The following is a 26,610-nucleotide window of genomic DNA, read 5'->3' as shown; positions in this document are numbered from 1 at the left end:
CTTCACCTAAAGTTTGGTTGAGAAGTGTTATGAGAGTGTTTGTTACATAATGTGGGTTTCTGGGGAAAGCTGGGTAGACTTCCAAAGCTGGTCCAAAAATGGCGTGAGAGCCCAGATAAGCAACTTGCTTGGTGTGTTATGGTTGATAAGGTGTGGGGATGGGTTAGAGGAAGCTTTGTGTGGTTGGAACGTCCATCTAGTGACAAAGGAGGAAGCACTCAAGCATGATCAGTTTGACCAAATGGGCAGAACAGGAAGTGCAGAGCTGTAAAAGCGTTAGTAGTACAACATCACAAAATGGAGACTGACGCTAGTACACTGAATTATTTACTCTGGAAAGTTCTGAATTCTTGGTTTGGGAAGACCCCAGTTTTCTTTTTTGTTTGTTTGTTTTGTTTTGTTTTTTGAGACGGAGGCTTGCTCTGTCACCCGGGCTGGCATGCAGTGGCGTGATCTCGGCTCACTGCAACCTCTACCTCCCAAGTTCAAGTGATTCTCCTGCCTCAGCCTCCCAAGTAGCTGGAACTACAGGCATGTGCCACCACGCCTGGCTAATTTTTGCATTTTTAGTAGAGACAGTTTCACCATGTTGGCCAGGCTGGTCTCGAACTCCTGACCTCAAGTGATCCACCCGCCTCTGCCTCCCAAAGTGCTGAGATTACAGGTGTGAGCCACCACGCCCTGCCCTAGTTTTCTTGATAGTAATATTCTACATTTATTTTTCCGCTGTACCCATAGGACTCATTAAAAATAACACAACTGTTGAAAATGTTTTTGAAATCCTGTTTAGTTATAATGCCTAAGATGTTTTTATACTAACTCAGTGAAAATCTGTGGAAAAGTTTCTTACATAATAAATATGATTAAGCAGTTTTACTGGAAGGGCATTTCTCCAAAGGCTATGGAAATGTTATTTTCAGTTTATGGTATTGAGCAATATATTTCATGGTTTATGTTCAATTGTAGTAAACTTACTTTTTATTTTTTAATATGATTTTTCCTTTTATTTTTTTCTTTCATATATTGTAACCCAGATGAAACGTTTAATATTTTGTTAAAGTGAAAACTATACGGTGTATATAAATAAGCGTGTTGTTTGGAGATAAAATTGTGTGACATGAAAATGTACATAAGACAATAGCAGGTATAAACTAGGTTCTCTATAAACATGAAAAAAGGGTATCCCTGTGAGTCTTTAGTTCAGTGAATGTGCTGGGATGATACGTTAGAAATACTGGAAAACTATTCTTTAGGCGAAAAGAAATCCAATTGTCATGTGGTGACTATTTTCCACACTCTGTTATCCACATCTGATAGAACATTAAGAAACAGGAAACAAAAAAAAGACCCAATATAGATTACAATTTTAAAATAAAAAGTACTGTGTCAAGTTCCCTTCAGAATGCCCATAAAGTGAAATTGAAATTACAGGATATTTAGAAATTATTGACTTAAGCATATTTTGATGCAAAAAACATTATGTCAAAGTTGTTTGTGGTTAAGTCATTTCAAGTGTGGAACGGAATAACGAATATAAGCAAAAATAATGCAGTTTATCTCTAGTTTTTAAAAATTCACAGGGTTTAAATCAGTAGTTGACTGGGCACAGTAGTTCACTCCTGTAATCCCAGCAATTTTGGGGGCCCAGGCAGGAGGATTGCTTGAGGTCAAGAGTTGGAGACCAGCCTGGGCCGAGACTCCCATCTTTACAAAAATATATGTTTTAAAGAACAATAAAGCAGCCCTTGGTGATCTAACTTATCGGCCTTAACCTTCCCATGAATTGAGCACAGGCTTGACTCTTCCACTGGGGAGAATGGGGATTTGAAATGCAAAGGAGGTTCTGTTGGGCTACTGCATTAAATTGCATATCCGTCCAGGTAGGATGCTGCATTTCCCATTCTACTTTGAATCATCCTCAGAGATAATTTCCAGACATTTTAGTTAAATTAAATACATTTTAATTGCAGGAATTGCTGGATCCAATCGCCGTGCCTCGTGGATCCTCCACTAAGATCCCAGTTCCCAGACCGAGATCCCCGATTCCCAGATCCCCGTTCCTGAGCTGCAGCAGACTCCCTAGCAGAACTGGGTCCAACCCGCCGGCAAACAATTTTAACATAAACCGTTTTCAACTTGGTAAGAGGAAATCATTTTGGTTTCTATCATAAGTGGTCCACGTAAGTCTATTCTTTCACCTTAAAACTGCTTCAAATTGGAACGGTGCTCCCGGGGACATGGTGAACACTCCAGGGTTTCCAAACCGGGAAAAATGAGACTGCGAGCTAGGGAGGCTGAGGGAAGCGCAGACCCCGCCCCTGGCTCGCCCGCCCCAGCTCCGCCCCAGCGTTTCGTCCGCAGACTCCGCCTCTCCCCAGGCCCCGCCCCCAGAGTGCCCGGGCTCTTTTCCGCGCACGCGCAGTTTTCTGCAGTTCCGGAAGCGGATCGTGTTGGGTGCAGGTGACGCCGCCGAGCGTGAGTGTCCCTCAGTATGGATTAAACTTGCGAACCGCCGTGCCCCGTTTCCGCAGCCAGTTCCCGGGCTCGCTACAGACCTTTTTTTTTTTCTTTTTTTTTTTTTTTTTTGGTGAGACGGAGATTTACTCTTGTTGTCCAGGCTGGAGTGCAATGGCGCGATCTTGGCTCACCGCATCCTCCGCCTCCCAGGTTCAAGCGATTCTCCTGCCTCAGCCTCCCGAGTAGCTGGGATTACAGGCATGTGTCACCACGCCCGGCTAATTTTGTATTTTTAGTAGAGACGGGGTTTCACCGTGTTGCCCAGGCTGATCTCGAACTCCTGACCTCAGGTAATCCGCCCGCCTCGGCCTCCCAAAGTGCTGGGATTACAGGCGTGAGCCACTGCGCCCGGCAGCTACAGACCTTAAGATCCCCGCACCGCGCCCTCCACCCCAGCTGACTCGCGGTGTGGGTTCGGAGTCGCTTCTCTTTGGGTTGAAGTCGCTCTGAGGCTTCTCCCTGTCCCCGGCCTTTCGCGTCTTCCTCCCGCTTAAAACCCTTTCCTGACCCCTCCTCCCGCCCCGGGCTTTTTAAAGTCCTCACCCGCGAGGTGGATTCCCGCCCTGGGCGCCTCCCAGCCTCGCCCTCGTCGGCCCCTGGAGCGCAGCTCCTCAGCCCCGGTACCGGGGAGGCCGCGCCTCTGCCTGGTCCTGGCATCCTGCAGACCCCACCCCTCTCCTAAGGCGCCGTCGCCCCGCCACCTCCCTCCTCCTCGTGTCGGGCCCTGCTGCTCCCCAGGCCTCCCCTTCGCAGTCACCGCTTCTCCTGAGCCCGCGCTGGGGAGGTGCCCGGGGCCTGTCCTGTGACACCCGGTGTTCTTGCCTGCCCAGCTCCAGCCCCTGGAAAATGCGCTCCTCCAAGATGCAGGCGTCTTAGTCCAAACCCTCCTGTGAATGTGTGGACCAAGGGGATTAGCAGGTAGAGAAAGGGGCAGAGACAGAGAGAGAAGTAGAAAAACTGAGAGGAAAGAGTGAGGGAAACCCGTAAACAGATGGCAAAGTAGAGGATGGGCGAGGGATTTGCAGATGGTAAGAGAAGGAGCTGAGAAGGCAGAAGGAGAAAAGCGACTGGGGAAATGTAGAGAAAAGCTCGATGTCCAGAGAGATGAAGGACAGCAAGGTAGGGAGAGGGCCAGAAAGTGGGAGGCTCCTCAGACAGAGTCCGGGAGAGGAGGAGGGATTTGGAACCAGGGCAGACAAGCAGCGTGGTGCTGGGACAGCAAGAGGGGACAGCCGGTGACGAGGAGGGCAGAAGGAGAACCACAGCAGGGGGAGGCCTGGGATCCGGGGGTGCCAGAGAGTGGGGCGAGAGGTGTAGAAGGGAAGAGGAGATTCAACAGAGGGAGCAGAGATGGGAGAAGAAAGAGGCAGAAATATATGGAGACTGGGGACAATGAAAAGATTGGGGAGAAAGAGGAATCAGAGTTGAAACAAGGCCCCAGAATGGGACAGAACAGGTGCAAGCGGAGGAAGAAGGGGAGAAATAGCAGGAGATGAGAGGGGCTCAAAACGACGCGCAAAGAACCAGGGGAAAAACACAGAAAATAAAAAATAAGCTAATGTGAGGATGAGAGCTATGTAGAGGATGAGGGAGGGAAACACACAGTATGGAACCAAGAGAGGGACCCTGAGTCCAGGTGAGTGGTGCGTTGATTAGATGTGATGATGACATTGTGACATTGGTTTCTGGGTTTATAATAATGCAACACATTTAAAATACGTTTACTTAAATTATGCAGTTGCAAATGAGAATGGAAGAAACTCCTTTATGTAAAATGCGTAAGATGTGCATTTGACAATTATTAGTATTAGGGTATAGCTTCATTTGCAATCACTATTCAAACCAGAGAGCAGTGACTTCGCTCATTTAGTTTTGAGTCCACCCACTTCCCTTTTCCTGGAATAGGGTAGGGTGTGGGTGAGTGTATGAACTAAGAGGAAAAAATATTTTTCCTTTGATTTTCTTTCCTGTGACACTCAGTACAACAGGGCACATTCTACACAGTGTCTCGCCTCCACTCACGAAAATGTGTGCGGATTTCTCCCACCAACAACCCATTCTCTATCAGACACTAACTGAGTGTCCTATAGTTTAACTCAATTCTGAAACTCTCTACCTGGAGTTAGCATCAGATCCCACTGATTGAGGCTCAGTTCCACGAAATTGCCCCCGCATCAGGTGCCAGTTGTAAGTCTCCCGTTGGTACCTGAACTTCTGAGCGACCAGCTACACATTGGGGATTCCCTTGACATCCCCCTCCCCACCACCTCAGGTTCTATTAATTTGTGAGGGCGGCTCAAAGAACTCAGGGAAAACACTTCACTTAGTTTACACATTTGTTATGAAGGATATTACAGAAGATACAGATGAACAGTCAGAAGGAAGAGCTGTCCTAGAAAGTTAATCAAAGCCGAGGAGGGGTTAAGAGAACCACAGTATTTATCAGGTCATTCAAAAGTATAAGTGACAGTTACCACTGGCATACTGTGTCTGAAGTGGGGGGCAGTTTTAGACTGAGCTCTGAACCTGTAGCACCTTGTCATGCAGTCTTTTTTTTTTTTTTCTTTTTGAAACAGTCTCGCTCTGTTGTCCAGGCTGGAGTGCAGTGGCGCAATCTTGGCTCAAGGCAGCCTCTGCCTCCCGAGTTCAAGCGATTCTCCTGCCTGCCTCAGCCTCCCAAGTAGCTGGGATTACAGGTGTGCACCACCACACCCAGCTAATTTTTGTATTTTTAGTAGAGACGAGGTTTTGCCATGTTGGCCATGCTGGTCTCTAACTCCTGGCCTCAAGTGATCCTCCTGCCTTGGCCTCCCAAAGTGCTGGGACTACAGGCGTGAGCACTGTGCCCGGCCCATGCTGTCTTGTAGATAATGTCAGAGTTGAATGAAATTGTAGGACCCCCGCCTCACCCCCCTGAGCTGGGAGTCCCCTGGGAGTCCCCTGGTCATTGTGGGAAAAGCCACACACACATTTTGGTGACTAGAGGTGAAGAATTCTGTGTTTAGTGTGAGAGCAGAATGTAGAGTTGGGTTTTTTCCTGTCTCAAAGACTAAAGGAAAAGACCTCCAAGTGGCCCACCCACCTGTCAGGACCTGTGATCTCTACTCAGTCGTGACTGGGAATGGCCTGTTCCTGCTTCTGGCTGCTGCTGGCCCTGCAATTGTGTACCATGTACCAGCCTCACTCACAGTCTCAGGACAATATGCGTGCCATCAATTTTAACTTTTTTTTTCCTTCACAATCTGTAAAGCTTTCAAAATTTTAACTGCAAGGGAATTCATCCCTGTACCCAGGGAGTGGTGTTCTCCATTAAGACACGTACACAGGGCTGGGCACAGCGGCTTACACCTGTAATCACAACACTTTCAGAGGCCAAGGTGGGAGGATTGCTTGAGTCCAGGAGTTCGAAACCAGCCTGGGCAACATAGCAAGACTCCGTCTCTACGAAAAATAGAAAAAAATAAGCTGGATGTGGTGGCTTGCACCTGCGCTCCCAGCTACTTGCAAGGCTGAGGTGAGAGAATCGCTTGAACACGAGAGCTTGAGGCTGCAGTAAGCCATGTTCATGCTGTCACACTCTAGCCTGGGCAACAGAGTGAGACCCTGTCTCAAAAACAAAAAACAAACACACACACACACACACACACACACACACACACACACACACACACACACAGAATAAAGTCTTTTTTTCTTCTACGCTCCATCTTTAAAACAAAAAATACTCTAAATTGGCCAGGCACGGTGGCTGACGCCTGTAATCCCAGCACTTTGAGAGGCCAAGGCAGGTGGATCCCTTGAGGTCAGGAGTTCGAGACCAGCCTGGCCAACATGGTGAAACACGTCTCTACTAAAAATACAAAAATTAGCCAGGCATAGTGGCACGCGCCTGTGATCCCAGCTACTCTGGAGGTTGAGGCAGGAGAATCGCTTGAACCTGGGAGGCGGAGGTTACGGTGAGCTGAGATCACGCCATTGCACTCCAGCCTGGGTGACAAGAGTGAGACTTCATCTCAAAAAAAAACAAAACAAAACTCTAAACTACCTTTCAGTCTGTAGTAAGTACTCCTCTTCTATGCTCCATTTAAGAGCACAATACACTACAATTTTTTTTTTTTTTACTTTATGTTCAATTCTTGCCTTCAGTCCTTGCTTGAACTCTTGCTTGAATCAAGCTCTCATACCCAACATTCCACTGATCCTTTCTTTTTCATTTACCAGTGATGGATCCATTTGAAATTCAATGTTTAATTTCCTGTCATCTTTTCCATTCCTATCAGTAGCATGTGGCACAGTTGCTCACTTTCTCTTCTATTTTCTTGGCTTTTAGGACATCCCGTTAAGCTTTACACATCTATTTGTTGTAATTTTCTTGTTGCCTCCCTAATCACATTATGCTTTCCTCTTCTTGTGTCTCCAGAACTTTCTGTTCTCTGAACATGGGCTTAGTCCTCCAGCCACTTTTTTCTCTGTCCACACTCATTGCCTTTCCTTATCAACTCAGTTCATGGCTTTGAACCCCACCTGCACAGCTTCATGTCACCTGCAGGCCTCTCCTGTGAACTCTAGATCCTGCATCTAGGCCTCCCAAAGTGCTGAGGTTACAAGACGTGAGTGACCGTGCCTGGCTAAATTTATTACTTTTTTTTTTTTTAAGAGAAATGGGGTCTCACTATGTTGTTTAGGCTGGTCTTGAACTCCTGGCCTCAGCTGATCTTTCTGCCTCAGCCTCCCAAAGTGCTAGGATTATAGTGTGAGCCACCACGTTCAGCCTCTACCTTTTGTTTCTGAGGCCTGAGATTGGCCTGCAATGCACAGAGAGGTGAGGGAGGCTGTTCTCTGCATGGGGTTTGGTCAGGGCTTGGTCTGTGCCCTGAATGGGGGAGCTCAGTCCAGCCCAGCTCCCAATTGCTGCAGCGTGTGTGTGGGCTTCTCCAGGAGGAGAGCGGGTTCTGAAGAAAGGGGTCAGAAACTCACTTATTAATCTTCTCATAGGAGCTTCTTGTCCCTGCATTGCCCTGGTGCAGTGGGCAGCTGAGACCATCTTTCCACAGGGTGAGGTCTTCCCTGTGTGTGTGTGATTGTGGCATAGGAAGGGGATGTGTTGATTCTGAGCAATAAACAGCACATTTTCGATATTCAATATTGACTTCTAAAGGCACTTTCCTGTTACCTAAGGAAGAACCCTTAAAGAAGAGGAAGAGGAAAGAAAGACAAGTCAGGCATGGCTCTCACCCAGGTAAGGTAACATTATCAGTGGATTGTTCTGTCTCTTATTTCTAATTGAAATGTCATTCTTTGAAGTTGGGAATCTTCTCTGAGTCTGAAGCGTCCTGCCTGACAGGTTTGCTCGCACTCACCCATGCCTTCCCTCAGTCCCTCTCATCTCGCTTAGATTCCGTCTCTCGTGACCCAGTGACATGAATGTGGGAAGAGGCTGCACTGGGCGTGGTCCTGGGAAGGGCTCACACCCAGACATGGATGGAGACGGGGTGAGGGTCCCATGGTGTCAGTGCTGTTGGACAGCAGGGATTGTTCAGGGGCCACATCTGGATGCACTGTCAGCTCTCTGTGGAGCAGGATGAGAGCAGCTGCACGTGGAAGTCATATGTTAATGTGCACAAATACTTGCTAAATGACGTAAAATAAGGCTAATAAGGGGAAATTTTTCTGGCTCATTTACATGACATTTGAAGCTCACCAAGTGAGTCACTGTGTTTCTAACCCCAAACTCTTATTAATGACTGGGAATGGAATGGGAATTTTAGACTGACAGACATCAGTGACAGAGGGTTCTTTCATCCCATCATCTATTTTAATACATGAAATCAACCTAAATGGAAAATGCAGGAGAATCATTGAACTATTTTCAGAAAACCCATACAATGGAGACTGGTGTTTCTGCAGGGACCCTTGTGCAACTGGTGCTAGGTGAGAGTGGTTATTATTTTGTTCGGTGATAGGAGCAGAACTTCTTTCCCATTAGAGAGGGTAGAACCATGTTCTTGTTTTGCCAATTATTATTTTTATTTTATTTTTTTTGAGACGGAGTCTTGCTCTGTCGCCCAGGCTGGAGTGCAGTGGCATGATCTCAGCCCAATGCAAGCTCCGCCTCCTGCTTTCACGCCATTCTCCTGCCTCAGCCTCCCAAGTAACTGGGACTACAGGCGCCCGCCACCATGCCCGGCTAATTTTTTGTATTTTTAATAGAGACGGGGTTTCACTGTGTTAGCCAGGATGGTCTCGAACTCCTGACCTCGTGATCCACCTGCCTCGGCCTCCCAAAGTGCTGGGATTACAGGCGTGAGCCACTGCGCCCGGCCTGTTTTACCAATTATTAAATATTCTATTTATTGTATTTATTTATTTTGTGACAGAGTCTCACTCTGTTGCCCAGGCTGGAGTGGTGCGATCTCGGCTCACTGCAACCTCTACCTCCCGGATTCAAGCAATTCTTTCGCCTTAGCCTCCAAAGTAGCTGGGACTACAGTTGCATGCCACCATGCCCAGCTAGTTTTTATATTTTTAGTAGAGACAAGGTTTCACCATGTTGGCCAGGCTGGTCCCAAACTTTTGACCTGAAGTGATCAGCCCACCTTGGCCTCCCAAAACGCTGGGATTACAGGCGTGAGCCACCATGCCCGGCCCTTCAGTGAATGTTTTGTTGTGACATTTTAGCCTGCAAATTTTGAAAATTTACATGTTTTCATGTTAGGAAAGATGTATAGCTCGTTCTACATCTTTATTGGAGCCTTCTCTGAATGAGGACAGAGTGGATGTTTTACCTTTTCACTGTTGTTATTACTAAACTGTGTATATGTGACGTGAGTGCGTGTTTTTTTATTAAGCACACATCATGATTTTTTTTTTTTTTTTTTTTTTTGAGACAGAGTCTCACTCTGTCACCCAGGCTGGAGTGCAGTGGTGCAATCTCGGCTCACTGCAATCTCTGCCTCCCGGGTTCAAGCGATTCTCCTGCCTCACCCTCCTGAGTAGCTGGAATTACAGATGTCCACCACCACACCCGGCTAATTTCTGTATTTTTAGTAGAGATGGTGTTTCACCATGTTGGTCAGGCTGGTCTCGAACTCCTGACCTCGTGATCCGCCCACCTTGGCCTCCCAAAGTGCTGGGATTACAGGTGTGAGCCACTGCACCCAGCCCACACATCATGATTTTAAATAAGTTTTGTGTTTTTTAGCAATTCAAATTGTATCTTAAATATTTTCTGTGTCCTTAAATTTGTTCTCAGCTATCACATTAATGATTTAATAGTAAGAATAGTTACATATTATGGGCATAAATAGATGTGTGTATATATGTAATTACCTTTTATGAAGTTCCATGTTGTTATTCATGAACTTGTTTCAACTTTGCTCATTTAGATCCTTTTCATGTTCTTTTACTTAACTATTTGATTTTTTTTTTTTTTTTTTTTTTAGACAGTCTCGCTCTGTCATCCAGGCTGGAGTGCAGTGGCGCAGTCTCGGTTCACTGCAAGCTCCGCCTCCTGGGTTCATGCCATTCTCCTGCCTCAGCCTCCTGAGTAGCTGAGACTACAGGTGCCCGCCACCATGCCTGGCTAATGTTTTTGTATTTTTTTAGTAGAGACGGAGTTTCACCATGTTAGCCAGGATGGTCTTGATCTCCTGACCTCGTGATCTGCCTGCCTCGACCTTCCAAAGTGCTGGGATTATAGGCATGAGCCACCACGCCTGGCCAACTATTTGATTCTTTAGGTTTAATTCTTATTCCCAGACACCTGGATTCAGATGCTTGCTCTGACATTTTAGCTCTTTGTCTTGACGCAAGTTTCTTAGAGTGTCTGTCATATACATTTATCTGCTAGTAAGATGGGAACAGATCTTTCTCTCATGGGCTATCATATTCATATACAAGTTAGTACATGCAGGACATTTATTTAGAATAATGCCAGACTGAGCACGGTGGCTTGCGCCTGTAATCCCAGCACTTTAGGAGGCCAAGGCGGGTGGATCATCTGAGGTCAGGAGTTTGAGACTAGCCTGGTCAACATGGTGAAACCCCATCTCTACTAAAAATACAAAAATTAGCCGGGTGTGGTGGTGGGTGCCCGTAATTCCAGCTACTTGGGAGGCTGAGGCTGGAGAATCGCTTCAACCCAGGAGGCAGAGGTTGCAGTGAACTGAGATCATGCCACTGCACTCCAGCCTGGGTGATAGAGCGACTCTGTCTCAAAAACATAAGTAAGTAAATAAATAAATAAATAGAATAATGCCTTGCACTTGGGAAGTGCTCAGAAACATCTGTCATTGTTATTGCGATGATCACAGTTTTTAGATTCTGACCTTTCTTTAAAGTCACTGTACACATTTTCATCTCTTAAGACATCACTCATGCTCTAGATCATCTAAATACTGAATATCACTTGGTGTGTTAGACATAATATATAGCACTTCAATAAAGATAACCCGGTGTTGGTTTTTTATTTGTATATTTGTGTATTTTTTGTATTGTCTACAAAACTGAGAAATCAACACTGATTTAAAGACTATCATAACCTCTTGTAGAAGAGTATAAGAAGACAGAATTAAGGAAACATTCTGCCCAAAAATACCTGTGTGTGTGAGGATGTGGTGAAAACAGACCCAGTTTCTCCTACTGTACTCTCACAACGGAAAACACATCTGTGATCCCAGATGTCCTGGGTTTTCCCACACACACCAAGCGAGCAATTCTGCACTGGACACCAGCTGAGTGACCTCCTATTCAGTTCAGTTCTGACACTGTCTACCCGGACATAGCATCAGATCCCACAGGTTGAGGGCTCAATCCAACAAGAGTGTGCCCACTTCAATGCCAGTTGCAAACACAGATGGTCTCTGCTTCTCACTGACTGGCTTATACATCATGAATTCCCGTGACCCCCTCCTCAGGTTTGATTAATTTGCTAGAATGGCTCAGAGAAATCAGGGAAACACTTTATTTATATTGACCCATTTATTATGTAGGATATTACAGAGTATACAGATGAACAGCCAGATGTAAGCAGTCTATTGGGTAAGGTATGGGAGAAGGAGCATGGCGTGGTGGTGCATGCCTGTAATCCCAACTACTTGGGAGGCTGAGTGCTGTCTTTGGTGGGGGTCGGTGGCGGTGTCCTCAGAGCCTCCATGTGTTTCCCTATCCTGAAGCTTGTTCAGGCCCTGTCCTTTCCGGTTATTATGGGGGCTTCATTAAGTGGGCATGATTGCTTACATCTTTGGCTACTGGTGATCAGCTGAGCCTTCAGCCCCCATCCCCTCAGGGTAAGTTGGGGGATGGGGCTCGAAGTCCCAACTCTGTAATCCAGCCTTGGTCTTTCTGGTGACCAACCCGCCATTCTGAAACTATCTTGGGGCCTCCAGCCACCAGTCATCTCATTAGCTTACAAAGGCACTTATCACTCCAGAGATTCCAAGTGAGATGTATGTCAGGAAAGGGGGATGAAGACCATATGTATATTTTATTATATCACAACTTGGATATCGGCCCACTTACTTCAGTTTAATCTATTCTGTCTTCTCATTTTATGTGAAGATTGGAGCTTTTCCTTATATCCCCCTGGTGGATGTGTTTTTCATTTTAGGGACAGGTGACATTCAGGGATGTGGCTATAGAATTCTCTCAGGAGGAGTGGACATGCCTGGACCCCGCTCAGAGGACTTTGTACAGGGACGTGATGTTGGAGAATTATAGGAACCTGGCCTCCCTGGGTGAGGATGACTTTCTTCCAGAAGTCAGGATCTGCCCCTGTGTATCTTTTCATTTTCCATGTGGGTCTCCTGGGAGCTCCTGCATTGCTTGGCTGAGACTGAAGCTGTGTTGACTGAAAAATGAAAATCTCCATAATGTGGAAACTGGATTTTAATTTTCCTCTTCCTGATGTCACTGGAGGGTTTCAGGACTTTTAAAATATCCAATTCCCTGTTTTCTATCCCCATGCTTTGATTCAGTGGTTTTGGGATGAGAGCTATATATTTGCATATTATAGTGTTTCCTAACAATTTATAAAGAAGCATTTAGTGGATGAATTTTTGAAGTGTTTTTTTAGATACAGCTGTAAAGTCCTCCCTCCTCATGTAAACATAGGACTGGGACTCTGGAAAATCTACAGCCCATTGTTTTCCTTTCTTTTCATAAGCAGGAATCTCTTGTTTTGACCTCAGTATTATCTCTATGTTGGAGCAAGGGAAGGAGCCTTTCACTGTGGAGAGCCAAGTACAAATAGCAAGAAACCCAGATGGATGGGAATGGATCAAAGCTGTGATCACAGGTAAGAGTTCAGATGGGTAGAGAAAATGCCGTTTATTAAATAGTGTTTGGGAAACTCTATGCAAATCTGAGAGTTCTGTGGGAAAACAGAAGTTTGAATTCTGTGACCTCAGAACAGAAATCTTTATTTGCCCCCTTTTGTCTATCCTTTAGACTTGTACTAGTTTATCCTTTCACCTTCCAGTGGTGCTGCAGCTCAGACAAAGGCAAAGTCTTTATCATGATGGACAACACTGTTTTCTAGCTTCTGAGAACTCTGGTTCCTTGACTCCGTGTGGCACAGGGAGGGCTGTTACAAAAGGGTTATTTCATCTCCTTTGGTGTTTCCTTCTGTAGTTGATTCTATCTGATGCCCAGTTCTCAGTCTTACAGATCCAAATTCTATATAGTTAGCTAAATTTTAAGAGTGTTTTAGTGGAGTTGTTAGGTTTTTCTAAATATAAAATCATGTCATCTGCAAAGAAGTATATTTTGACTTCTTCCTTTTCAATTTGTATGCTTTTTATTTCTTTCTCTTGCCTAATTGCTTTGGCTAGAACATCAATGCTATGTTGAATAGAAGTAGTGAAAGTGGACATCCTTGTCTTTCAGATCTTAGCAGAAAGGCTTTCAGTTTTTTCTTATTTAGTACATTCCCGCTGGATTTGTCATATATGGCTTTTATCATGCTTAGGTATGTTTTTTCTGTACCCAAGTTATTGAGACTTTTTATTAGGAAGAGATAATGATTTTATTGAGTCATTTCCCAGCATCTATTGAAATGATAATATGCTTCTTGTCTTTGATTCTGTTGATGTGATGAATCACATTAATTGATTTGTGTGTATTAAACTATCCTTGCATTCCTGGAATAGATCCCACTTGATCATGGTGAATGTCTTTTTAATGTGTTGTTGAATTCTATTTTGTCAAGGATTTTTGCATGTATATTCATCAGGGGTAGTGGCCTATAGTTTTCTTTTTGTTGTGGTGTCCTTGTCTGCTTTTTGGTATCAGGGTAATGCTGGCCTGATAAAATGAGTTTGGAAATATGTGCTGCCTTCAATTTTTGAAATAGTTTGAGTAGAATTAGTATTCTTTATTTTTTCTTTTCTTTCTTTATTATTATTATTATTATTTGAGATAGTCTCTCTCTCTCTATCTCACCCAGACTGGAGTTCAGTGGCACAATCATAGCTTACTGCAAACTCAGACTCTTGGGCTCAACTGACCCTCCCTCCACATCCTCCCCAGTAGCTGGGGTTACAGGCACACACTACCATGCCCAACTAATTGTGTTTTTTTGTTTGTTTGTTTTTGAGATGCAGTCTCGTTCTCTTGTCCAGGCTGGAATGCAGTGGCGTAATCTTGGCTCACTGCAACCTCTGCCTCCCAGGTTCAAATGATTCTCCTGCCTCTGCCTCCCAAGTAGCTGGGATTACAGGCGTGTGCCACCACACTTGGCTGATTTTTGTATTTTTAGTAGAGTTGGGGTTTCACCATGTTGGCCAGGCTGGTCTTGAACTCCTTACCTCAGGTGATCCACCTGCCTCAACCACCCAAAGTGCTGGGATTACAGGCGTGAGCCACCGTGCCTGGCCAAATCCTTTTTTATTTTTTAGTAGAGCTGAGGTCTTGCTGTGTTTCCCAGGCTGCTCTCAAACTTCTGGCATCAAGCAATCCTCCCATCTTAGCCTCCCAAACTGTTGGGATTACAGGCGTGAGCTAACATGCCTAGCCAGTATTAGTTCTTCTTCAAGTGTTTGGTAGAATTCAGCAGTGAATCCATTCAATCCTGGGCTTTTCTTCTACATGAAATTTTTTTTTTTTTCCAGCTTCAATTTTGTTATTAGTGTCTTCAGGTCTTCTATTTCTTCATGTTTCAATCTTGATAGGTTGTATGTGTCCAGAAATGTATCCCTTTCTTCTAGGTTTTTAAATTTGTATGTAGTTGTTCATAATTGTCCCTAATGGTCCTTTGTGTATCTATGGTATCAGTTCTAATGTTTTCTGTTTTGTCTCTGATTTTATTAATTTGGGTGTACCTCCCCCCACCTTTTATTTCAGTTTAGCTAAAAGTTTGTCGATGTTGCTTATCTTTTAGAAAAACCTACTTTTCAAGCTAGGCATGGTGCCTCAGGCCTGTAATCCCAGGAACTTGGGAGACTGAGAAAGGAGAATTGCTTGAGGCGGGGAGTTCAAACCAGCCTGGGCAACATAGAAAGAGACCCCATCTCTAAAAATAAAACAAAAATTAGCCAAGCATGGTAGTGCGTTTCTGTAGTCCCAGCTACTTGGGAGGCTGAGGGAGGAGGATCAGTTAAACCCAGGAGTTCAAGGCTGCAGTGAGTTATGACTGGGCCACTGTACTCCAGCCTGTGTGAGAGAGGTAGACCCCATCTCTAAAAAAAAATTTTTTTAGGCCGGGCGTAGTGGCTCACACCTGTAATCCCAGCACTTTGGGAGGCTAAGGTGGGTGGACCACCTGAGGTTGGGAATTCAAGACCGGCCTGACCAACATGGAGAAACCCCATCTCTACTAAAAATACAAAATTAGCCGGGCGTGGTGGCACATGCCTGTAATCCCAGCTACTTGGGAGGCTGAGGCAGGGGAATCTCTCGAACTCGGGAGGCAGAGGTTATGGTGAGCTGGTATCATGCCACTGCATTCCAGCCCAGGCAACAGGAGCAAAACTCCATCTCAAAAAAAAAAAAATTTTTTTTTAATCCTACTTTTCATTTTATTGATCTTAGATTTTTTTTTAGTCTTTATTTTGGTTAGTTCTACTGTGATCTTTATTATTCCTTTCCCTCTACTACTTTTGGGTTTGGTTTGTTCTTGCTTTTCTAGTTCCTTGAGTTGTATCATTAGGTGCTTTATTTGTTGACTTACTGTTTTTTTGATATAGGTGTTTATTGCTACAAACTTTCCTCTTTTTGCTGCTTTTTCTGTATCCTATAGATTGTGCTGTTTTGCATTTTAATTTGTTTCAGGAAATTTTTAGCCAGGCATGGTGGCTCATGCCTGGAATCCCAGCACCTTAGGAGGCTGAGGCAGGCGGATTGCTTGAGCTCAGGAGTTTGAGACCTGCCTGAGCAACATGTCCAAACTCTGTCTTGGTAAAATATACAAAAATTAGCTGGGCATGGTCGTGTGTGCCTGTGGTCTCTGCTACTTGGGGGGCTGAGGTGGGTGGATCACTTGAGCCCAGGAAGTGGAGGTTGCAGTGGGCTGAGATCACACCATTGCACTCCAGTGTAGGTGACAGAGCAAGACCCTATCTCAAAAAAAAAAAAAAAAAAAAAAGAAATGTTTTATTTCCTTCTTAATTTCTTCATTAACTCAATGGCTGTTCAGGAATATGTTGTCTAATTTCCATGTGTTTGTGTATCTTCTTTTTTTTTTTTTTTTTCTAGACAGACTCTTGCTCTGTCACCCAGGCTGGAGTGCATGGCACAATCTTGGCTCACTGCATCCTCCACCTCCTGGGATCAAGCAATTCTCCTGCCTCAGCCTCCCGAGTAGCTAGGATTATAGGCGTGTGCCACCACGCCTGGCTAATTTTTGTGTTTTTAGTAGAAACAGGGTTTCACCATGTTGGCCAGGCTGGTCTTGAACTCCTGACGCCAGGTGATCTGCCCAACTTTGGCCTCCCTAAGTGCTGGGATTACAGGTGTGAGCCATCACGCCCAGCCATGTTTGTGTATCTTCTGAGGCTCTTCTTGTTGGTTTCTAGTGTTATTTTATTGTGGTCAGAAAAGATACTAGATACAATTTTGACTTTTTTGAATTTATTGAGACTTGTTTGGTGTCTTAACATATAATCTATCCTGAAGCATAATCCATGTGCTGATGAGAAGAATATGTATTTTGCAACAGCTGGATAAAATGGTCTGTAAACGTCTGTTAGGGCATGGAACATACCTGTAATTTTACCTACTTGGGAGGCTGAGGAGAGAGGAATGCTTAAGGCCAGAAGTTCAAGGCTGTAGTGCACTGTGAACTCACCTGTGACTAGGCAATGGACCACAGCCTGGGCAACACAGGGAGATCCCATCTGTTTAAAATAGAAAAAAAATTTAAAAAGTCTTTTTTTAGGTCCATTTAGTCTGCAGTATATTTTAACTCTAATTTTTTTTTTATTGGTTTTCTGCCTGGATGACCTATTCATTACCAAAAATTGTGTTTTGAAGTCCCCTAATATTATTGTATTGCTACCTGTCTGTCCCTTTAGATTTATTAACATTAGCTTTACATATTTGGGTGTGTACGTATTTATTATATCCTTTTGCTAAGTTGATCCTTTTCTCATTATATACTGACTTTGTCTCTTTTTACACTTATTGACTTAAAGTCTATTTTATCTAAGTATACCTACTACTGCTCTTTTTTGATTTCTAGTTCCATGAAATATCTGTTTCCATCCCCTCACTTTTTGTCTACATGTATCCTTATAGGTGAAGTGAGTTTGTTGTAGGCAACATATAGTTAGCTGTATGTTTTATAATCCATTCAGCAGGCCTCTCTCTTGTAATTGGAGAATTTAGTGCATTTCTATTTAATGTTATTATTGATAGGTAAGGACTTATACTACCAGAGAAAATCACTTAAACACAAAGGAAGACAGTAAGAAAGAAAGCAAGAGAGAAGTTAGAAAACAATTAGAAAAGAAGTAACAAAATGGCAGTATGTTTTAATTCATTGCTTTTTATTATTAATATGTCTATTACAGGCTTTTACTTTGTGGTCACCATAAAATAAGGCTTACATCTCACACCAGTTAGAATGGCGATCATTAAAAAGTCAGGAAACAACAGGTGCTGGAGAGGATGTGGAGAAATAGGAACACTTTTACACTGTTGGTGGGACTGTAAACTAGTTCAACCATTGTGGAAGTCAGTGTGGCGATTCCTCAGGGATCTAGAACTAGAAATACCATTTGACCCAGCAATCCCATTACTGGGTATATACCCAAAGGATTATAAATCATGCTGCTATAAAGACACACGCACACGTATGTTTATTGTGGCACTATTCACAATAGCAAAGTCTTGGAACCAACCCAAATGTCCAACAATGATAGACTGGATTAAGAAAATGTGGCACATATACACCATGGAATACTATGCAGCCATAACAAATGATGAGTTCATGTCCTTTGTAGGGACATGGATGAAGCTGGAAACCATCATTCTCAGCAAAGTATTGCAAGGACAAAAAACCAAACACCACATGTTCTCACTCATAGGTGGGAATTGAACAGTGAGATCACATGGACACAGGAAGGGGAACATCACACTCTGGGGACTGTTGTGGGGTGGGGGGAGGGGGGAGGGATAGCATTAGGAGATATACCTAATGTTAAATGACAAGTTAATGGGTCCAGCACACCAACATGGCACATATATACATATGTAACTAACCTGCACATTGTGCACAGGTACCCTAAAACTTAAAGTATAATAAAAAATAAATAAGGCTTATAAAAACATCCTATAACTTTTAACAATTTATCTCAAATCAATATCAACTTATCTTTGATTGCAAAAAACGAAACTAAAACCTCTGTGCATGTTCGTTCCCTTCTCACCCTGCATTTTGAATTTTTTATGTCGCAATTTATGTTGTGTACTGCCTATCACTTAACAAACTGTTGTGCTTATTTTTAATAGTTTTATCTTTCAGCCCTCTTAGTAAATATATAAATGGTTTGCACACCATGATTATGATATTAATATTAGTGTAACAGTTACATTGTGTCATTTTCTTTGGATTTGAAGAACTCCCTTTATCATTTCTTGTAAAACAGGTCTGATCATGGTAAATTCCCTTAGCTTTGTTTGTCTGGGGAAGACTTTCTCTCCTTTATGACTGAACGATTGCTTTGCTGGCTACAGTATTGTAGGTTGGGAACTAGGCTTCCATACTATTAATTTGAATTACATGGAATCAACTTTTCTTTATTAAACAATCCTCTTTCCTTTGTGTTCCTAAAAATTGAATATTATTGTTCTGAAGTTTCATAAATCTGTTTAATATAAGAATTGCTTTTGGTTTAATATTGTTTTTCGGTGTAATATTGTTTTTCGGTGTAAAATACTTGTTTACATACTACAATTAATTGGAAACCTATGGATCTTTATATCTTGTAGCTCTCTCTTCCGAATTTGTAATGAAAGATTTACCACACAAAGGGAAGAGTAATACAGGAGAAGTATTCCAAACAGTGATGTTGGAAAGACAGGAAAGCCAAGACATTGAAGGATGTTCCTTCAGGGAAGTCCAGAAAAATACACATGACCTTGAGTATCAATGCAGAGATGCTGAAGGAAATTACAAAGGAGTGCTTTTGACCCAAGAAGGCAGTCTCACTCATGGAAGAGATGAACATGATAAAAGAGATGCAAGAAACAAGCTTATTAAAAATCAGCTTGGATTAAGCCTTCAGTCACATCTGCCTGAACTGCAGCTTTTTCAATATGAAGGGAAAATTTATGAATGTAATCAGGTTGAGAAGTCTTTCAACAATAATTCCTCAGTTTCACCACCTCAACAAATGCCTTATAATGTCAAAACCCACATTTCTAAGAAATATCTCAAAGATTTTATCTCTTCTTTATTACTCACACAGGGGCAAAAAGCAAATAATTGGGGAAGCCCTTACAAATCTAACGGATGTGGCATGGTCTTTCCTCAAAATTCACACCTTGCAAGTCATCAGAGAAGTCATACTAAAGAGAAACCTTACAAATGTTATGAGTGTGGCAAAGCCTTTAGAACACGTTCAAACCTAACTACCCATCAGGTGATCCATACTGGTGAAAAACGTTACAAATGTAATGAGTGTGGTAAGGTCTTTAGTCGAAATTCACAACTCTCACAACATCAGAAAATTCACACTGGAGAGAAACCTTATAAATGTAACGAATGTGGCAAGGTCTTCACTCAGAATTCACACCTTGTAAGACATCGAGGAATTCATACTGGAGAGAAACCTTACAAGTGTAATGAGTGTGGGAAAGCCTTTAGAGCTCGTTCAAGCTTAGCTATCCATCAGGCAACCCACAGTGGAGAAAAACCTTACAAATGTAATGAATGTGGCAAGGTCTTCACTCAAAATTCACACCTTACAAATCACTGGAGAATTCACACTGGAGAGAAACCTTACAAGTGTAATGAGTGCGGCAAAGCCTTTGGTGTTCGTTCAAGCCTAGCTATTCATCTGGTAATTCACACCGGAGAAAAGCCTTACAAATGTCATGAATGCGGCAAGGTCTTTAGGCGTAATTCACACCTTGCAAGGCATCAGCTAATTCATACTGGAGAGAAACCTTATAAGTGTAATGAGTGTGGCAAAGCCTTTAGAGCACATTCAAACCTAACTACCCATCAGGTCATCCATACTGGAGAAAAGCCTTACAAATGTAATGAATGTGGCAAGGTCTTCACTCAAAATTCACACCTTGCAAATCATCAAAGAATTCATACTGGAGTGAAACCTTATATGTGTAATGAGTGCGGCAAAGCCTTCAGTGTGTATTCAAGCCTAACTACCCATCAGGTCATCCATACTGGAGAAAAACCTTACAAATGTAATGAGTGTGGCAAGGTCTTCACTCAGAATTCACACCTTGCAAGACATCGGGGAATTCACACTGGAGAGAAACCTTATAAATGTAATGAATGTGGCAAGGTCTTTAGGCATAATTCATACCTTTCAAGGCATCAGCGAATTCATACTGGAGAGAAACCTTACAAGTATAATGAGTATGGCAAAGCCTTTAGTGAACATTCAAACCTAACTACCCATCAGGTCATCCATACTGGTGAAAAACCTTACAAATGTAATGAGTGTGGCAAGGTCTTCACTCAGAATTCACACCTTGCAAGACATCGGAGAGTTCATACTGGAGAGAAACCTTACCAGTGTAATGAATGTGGCAAAGCCTTTAGTCAAACATCAAAGCTTGCAAGGCATCAGAGAGTTCATACTGGAGAGAAACCATATGAGTGTAATCAGTGTGGGAAAGCCTTTAGTGTCCGTTCAAGCCTAACTACCCATCAGGCAATCCATACTGGAAAAAAACCTTACAAATGCAATGAGTGTGGGAAGGTCTTCACTCAGAATTCACACCTTGCAACACATCGGGGAATTCATACTGGAGAGAAACCTTACAAGTGTAATGAGTGTGGCAAAGCCTTTAGTCAAACTTCAAAACTTGCAAGGCATCAGAGAGTTCATACCAGAGAGAAACCATATGAGTGTGGGAAACCCTTTAGTATCTGTTCAAGCCTAACTACCCATCAGACAATCCATACTGGTGGAAAACCTTACAAATGTAACGTGTGGAAAGTTCTAAAGTCAGAGTTCAAACCTTGCAAGCCATCACAGAGTTCATAGTGGAGAGAAACCTTACAAATGAAGGTGGTAACTTTTGCAGTTAGAATTCATTCCTTTGACAACATCAGAGAATTTATGCCTGAGAGATTCCTTGAAAATGCAATGACTGGCTGGGTGCAGTGGCTCACGCCTGTAATCCCAACACTTTGGGAGTCCGAGGCAGGTGGATCACCTGAGGTCAGGAGTTCAAGACCAGCCTGACCAACATGGTGAAACCCCATTTCTACTAAAAGTACACAATTAGCTAGGCCTGGTGGCGTGCGCCTGTAATCCCAGCTATATAGGAGGCTGAAGCAGGAGAATCACTTGAACCCAGGAGGCGGAGGTTGCAGTGAGCCAAGATCGTGCCAATGCACTCCATCCTGGGCAAAAAGAGCACAACTCCATCTTAAAGGGAAAAAAAAATGCAATGACTGTGGCAAACTCCTCATGAATTCAAGTATTAATAGACATCCAAGAGTCCATAATAATGAGAAATCACATAAATGTACTGTGTGTGGCAGAGGCTTTATTCAGGCCTCACAGCTTTGCAGGCATTAAAATCTATGTATTTGATGGAACCACACAAATGTAATGTGTAAGAGCATCCTGAAGCTCTTACTCTAAGACTGTAACTGTAGGTGAGGATTCATACAAAGAGTGACTCAGTCTCCAGTTCTTTGATTCACTTTTAATATGATAAACTGCACAATAATTACACGTTCCAATATGGTAAAACTTAAGACATTATATATTTCAAAGGTCAAAGGACATTTGGAAATGGCTACTTACCTTCAGATTATAAAATCTTTTATTCCATTGTTTGAGGTTTCTCAAAAAGGCTACTGTTTGTGACTTTCAACCTGAACTATGGATCTGTGGCTATTTTGCATCCTTAAGCACCTTTCGTGGTGCCTATCTGGGGAAGAACCACAGTATGGAAAGGCTTACTTCATTACATGAGGATCATTTTTATCCATGTTTATTGAAGAAGGAGGACTCTGCCTTGTAAAATTAAATATTCTCTCAATTGAGAGACCATGGTTTAGGGGCAGAAAATAATGTAAAACTATGATATCAATCATCATACTGATTGTGTTCAGGGTGCTTTTCTGAGAGAAAGACACCATGGGTTTTAGGCAAGTAAGGCTCTACCTGCATTGAGCAGGCCAAGACCTCAGGACACTGGAATTTTTATGAGAGGAAAGTAATAAGTTATTAGTGACTGATTATGTGATAGGAATAGTGCAGGGGATATGGTTGCCACTTTCTCTACTGAATGGCAATAGCTGTTTTATAGCAGAGATTGATGAAAAATAGGCTTATTTTTGAAATTGAAGAGGTAACAGTTATTAGAGTGGAGAGCTTGGTCAGAAAAACCAGAATACCATGTTTTCTTTTTTTTTTTAGTAGAATTCACACTAATTGCTTGAATTACATTTTGCTACAGTTTTATTAAGAATGTGTCACAGACATAATGTTTTGCCAAAAAAAATTCAACGTTTTCTTATAACTATAAACAAATCACGTTCTTTGTACCAACATCATTTTATCCTACCTCAGTAGGATACTTCATAGCAGATAATAACAATACACTCAGTCTTTTAGGTTGGAGGATGTAGAACAATTTTTTTTCTTTGTGGAATCAAACAACATACAATTTTGGGAAACTGTAATCATACTCTGCACTTGAATTATTCTCTCTACCCTCTGCCTTAGAATATTTATATGGATATAATGAAAATCCCATAGAAAGTGCAGTTTTCATACTCTTACACTCTGAAAGCTGCCACAGTGTTGGTGAATATATACCATATTATATTTTTACATGCTTGTGTGCTAAATAACTATGGCATGCATCTTTATTTACATGAAGTGAAAATACAAATATAGAAAGTGTATGGGCTGGGTGTGGTGGTTCATGCCTGTAATCCTAGCACTTTGAGAGCCCAAGGCAGGAGGGTCACTTGAGTCCAGGAGTTTGAACCAGCCAGGACAACATGGCAAAACCCTGTCTCTACAAAAAAAATAGAAATATTACCCAGGCAGGGTGGCTCATGCCTGTAGTCCCAGCTCCTCAGGGAGACTGAGGCAGGTGGATCACTTGAGCCTGGAGGCAGAGGTTGCAGTGAGCCAAGATCGCGCCATTGCACTCCAGCCTGGGTGACAGAGCGAGACCCTGTCTCAAAAAAAACAATTGTATGAAAAATATTGGCTGGGTGTGGTGGCTCACACCTGTAATCCCAGCACTTAGGGAGGCCGAGGCGGGTGGATCATGAGGTCAGAAAATCGAGGCCACCCTGGCCAACACAGTGAAACCCCATCTCTACTAAAAAATACCAAAAAAAAAAAAAAAATATATATATATATATATATATATAGGTTGGATGTGGTGGCATGCGCCTGTAATCCCAGCTACTCAGGAGGCTGAGGCAGGAGAATCACTTGAACCCAGGAGGTGGAGGTTGCAGTGAGCCGAGATCGCGCCACTGCACTCCAGCCTGGGCGAGAAAGTGAGACTCCGTCTCAAAAAAAAAAAAAAAATTATGAAATTATAAATAGTGCAGAATAACAAAAATAACACTAAGAATGCTATGCTCACATAATTTGACAAGACTAATATTCATGAGTTTCCTCTTAAAAATGAACATATATAATGGAAATTTCATTTTGTTTTCGTAGGTAAACTAGAAGTTTCATAAATTTAGCCTTATCATGTTTTTGGTAATGTTAATTTGTCACCTCTCCACAGGAAGTGTATTGAACTCCATTTACAGTTTGGTTTAGATATGGAAAATGATGATGCTGAACAATGAAGTTTTAGGGAAATGTGTATTGCATAATGAGGCTTTCTGTGAGAAGCAGGATTGACTTCCCAAACTGGTCCAAAATGGCTTGAGAGAGCAGGGATAAATAACTTGCTTGGGGTGTTAGGGTAATAACCTTTAATAAAAGGGTGGGTTGGGGTGAGGATCCCACACGTGATTTGAACTTCCATCTAGTGCCAAAGGAGGGAACACGGACATTATCAGCTTGGCCAGATGGGCAGAATAAGAAGAGGGAGTGCAGAGGTATAAATGGTGTTATAAGACAAAAATCACAAAATGGAAACTGACTGTAGTACAACACTGAATATTTACTCTTGAAACTTCTGATTTCTGGCCAGGCATGGCCAGAAATTACAGGCTCACGCCTGTAATCCCAGCACTTTGGGAGCCCGAGGCAGGTGGATCACCTTAGGTCAGGAGCTCAAGACGAGCCTGGCCAACATGGTGAAACCCCATCTCTACTAAAAATACAAAAATTAGCCAGGTGTGGTGGCGCACTCCTGTAGTCCTAGCTACCAGGGAGGCTGAGGCAGGAGAATCACTTGAACCCGGGAGACGGAGGTTGCAGTGAGCTGAGAACTCACCACTGCACTCCAGCCTGGGCAATAGAGTGAGACTCTCAAAAAAACAAAAGAAATTTCTAACTTCTTTGTTAGGGAAGACCTCCGCTTTCTTCATAATAGTAGATAATACTCTTCCTTTCTGCTGAACCCATAGGGCCCATTACACAACGTCATTCTTGAAAATATTTGTGAAATGCTGTTTAAATTGCCTAAAATATTTTTACAGTAGTTCAATGCAAATGAATTTGTGGAAAAGTTTATTACATAATATGATCAAGCAATTTTAGCCAAAGGGCATTTTTCCAAAGGCTGTGTTATATTCATGTCTTGTTCAGTTTATGGTATTGTGTAACATATTCCATAGCTTCTTTTCTTTTTTTTTTTTCTTTTTCTTTTTAGACGTGGGGTCTCGCTATGTTGGCCAGGTTGGTCTTGAACTCTTGGCCTCAAGCATTCCTCCTGCCTCAGCTTCCCAAAGTGCTAGGATTACATGGCCATGAGCCAATAGTAGTAAAATGACTTTTTGTTTTTGTATATGATTTTTACTTTAAGGATTTTTTCCTTCCATACATTTTAATCCAAATTATATGTTTACTGCATTTCTTCTCTGTGTTACTCCAGTGAACACTTAGAAAATACATAAATGAGGGTGTTGTTTAGAAATAAAATTTTGTGACATGAAAATGTATGTAAAACAATAGCAGGTACAGACTAGGTTCTCTGTAAATAGGAAAATGGAGTGTCCTTGTAAATCTTTAGTTCAATTAAAGTACAGGGATACTAGATGGTGAAATGAAGTGTCTTAATATGGAAGTTATCAATGATCAGATGCTTGAAAATCAAGCGTGTGGAGGTTAACCAGCATCTGGAGAAGTAAATGAAAATACAGTTAATAAGAGAGTCCCCAAGATATTAATTATCATTTATGCAAAGGAGATAATTTCTCTCAGTGAATGCCTGGAGGCAATTCAACTTCCTACTGTGGCTGGTATTTCTTTTCTGAGCCAGAGGATCTTACAGCAAAACACGATATTTGTGCAACTTTTGCAATGACAGCTGCCATTTAATATACTCCCCTTAGATTTGTTTCCATTTTAAAAAACTGATATATATTCTTTAATAAGTGATTTATCTTTGCATATATATTTTATATCAATCACATTTAGAGTAAGAATCACAGTTATTAATGCTTTATGTGTAACAACTGAATCATCAGCTCCTGAAATAAGTATTAATGATATTCTCATTTCAGAGGTGAGGAAACTTAGGACAGATAAGCAAAATAATCAAATTAGGCTGGGCACAGTGGCTCATGCCTGTAATCCCAGCACTTTGGGAGGCCGAGGCGGGGGGATCACCTGAGGTCAGGAATTCAAGACCAGCCTGATCAACATGGTGAAACCCCGTCTCTACTAAAAATACAAAAATTAGCTGGGTGTGATGGCAGGCACCTGTAATCCCAGCTATTCGAGAGGCTGAGGCAGGAGAATTGCTTGAGCCTGGGAGGCGGATGTTGCAGTGAGCCAAGTTCCCACCATTGCACTCCAGTCTCAGTGACAGAGCGGGACTCCATCTCTCTCTCTCTCTCTCTCTCTCTCTCTCTCTCTCTCTCTCTCTATATATATATATATATATATATATTTAGAAAATGGGTAGAACTATGAACAGACATTTCACTGAAGCAGTTATACTGAGATAAATAGGCACATAAAAAGATTTCCAACATCACCATCCATCAAATCTCAGATCTCAGCATATTCTGCTTTAAAAGACTCATCTTGTCACATTTCAGTAAGAGGCAGAATCGAGATTTGAATCCATGTTGTCCGGTTGCAAAGACAAAGCTTTTAATGATGATGCTACAGTAACAATGCTAGTTATTTTTGTCCTTTACTCACCATCTATACCTATTTTGTTAATATCTCTTGTAATTTTTAAATGGTTTATCTTCATATATCATTGTGATTGTGGTAACTTTGTATTAAATCTATATTTTTGTAGATCAATTAAGTCTATATTTTATAGATCACTATTGCCTATGCATCTTAC

The 26,610-nt window shown here is 42.4% G+C and overlaps 1 protein-coding gene across 13 annotated transcripts; it reads left to right on the top strand.

The window, feature by feature from the left end:
* The first annotated feature begins 2,412 nt into the window (after positions 1 to 2,412).
* On the top strand, positions 2,413 to 26,567 carry ZNF347 (zinc finger protein 347). 13 transcript variants are annotated; one of them, XM_009436195.4, is made up of 5 exons: positions 2,413 to 2,475; positions 7,696 to 7,756; positions 12,125 to 12,251; positions 12,680 to 12,811; positions 18,943 to 26,567. In XM_009436195.4, exons 2-5 carry the CDS (start codon positions 7,742 to 7,744, stop codon positions 21,189 to 21,191), a joined length of 2,523 nt encoding a protein of 840 aa, XP_009434470.2. In that variant the 5' UTR covers positions 2,413 to 2,475; positions 7,696 to 7,741; the 3' UTR covers positions 21,192 to 26,567. The 13 variants fall into 13 exon arrangements, with proteins under 13 accessions (XP_009434470.2, XP_003316651.2, XP_003316652.2 ...); XM_003316603.6 differs by having other exon boundaries at positions 2,414 to 2,475; positions 12,683 to 12,811; XM_003316604.6 differs by having other exon boundaries at positions 2,424 to 2,807.
* Positions 26,568 to 26,610: the final 43 nt, after the last annotated feature.

Source organism: Pan troglodytes, chromosome 20 (assembly GCF_028858775.2).
Source record: "Pan troglodytes isolate AG18354 chromosome 20, NHGRI_mPanTro3-v2.0_pri, whole genome shotgun sequence".
Lineage (NCBI taxonomy): Eukaryota > Metazoa > Chordata > Mammalia > Primates > Hominidae > Pan > Pan troglodytes.
This window is presented reverse-complemented; position numbering and strand designations above follow the sequence as displayed.

Bases quoted from the DNA above. Each gene is read 5' to 3' on its own strand.
- ZNF347 (XM_009436195.4), top strand. The intron at 12,252-12,679 runs GTGAGGATGACT...TCTTTTCATAAG, and splicing joins TAGGAACCTGGCCTCCCTGG to CAGGAATCTCTTGTTTTGAC. The intron at 12,812-18,942 runs GTAAGAGTTCAG...TATATCTTGTAG, and splicing joins GATCAAAGCTGTGATCACAG to CTCTCTCTTCCGAATTTGTA.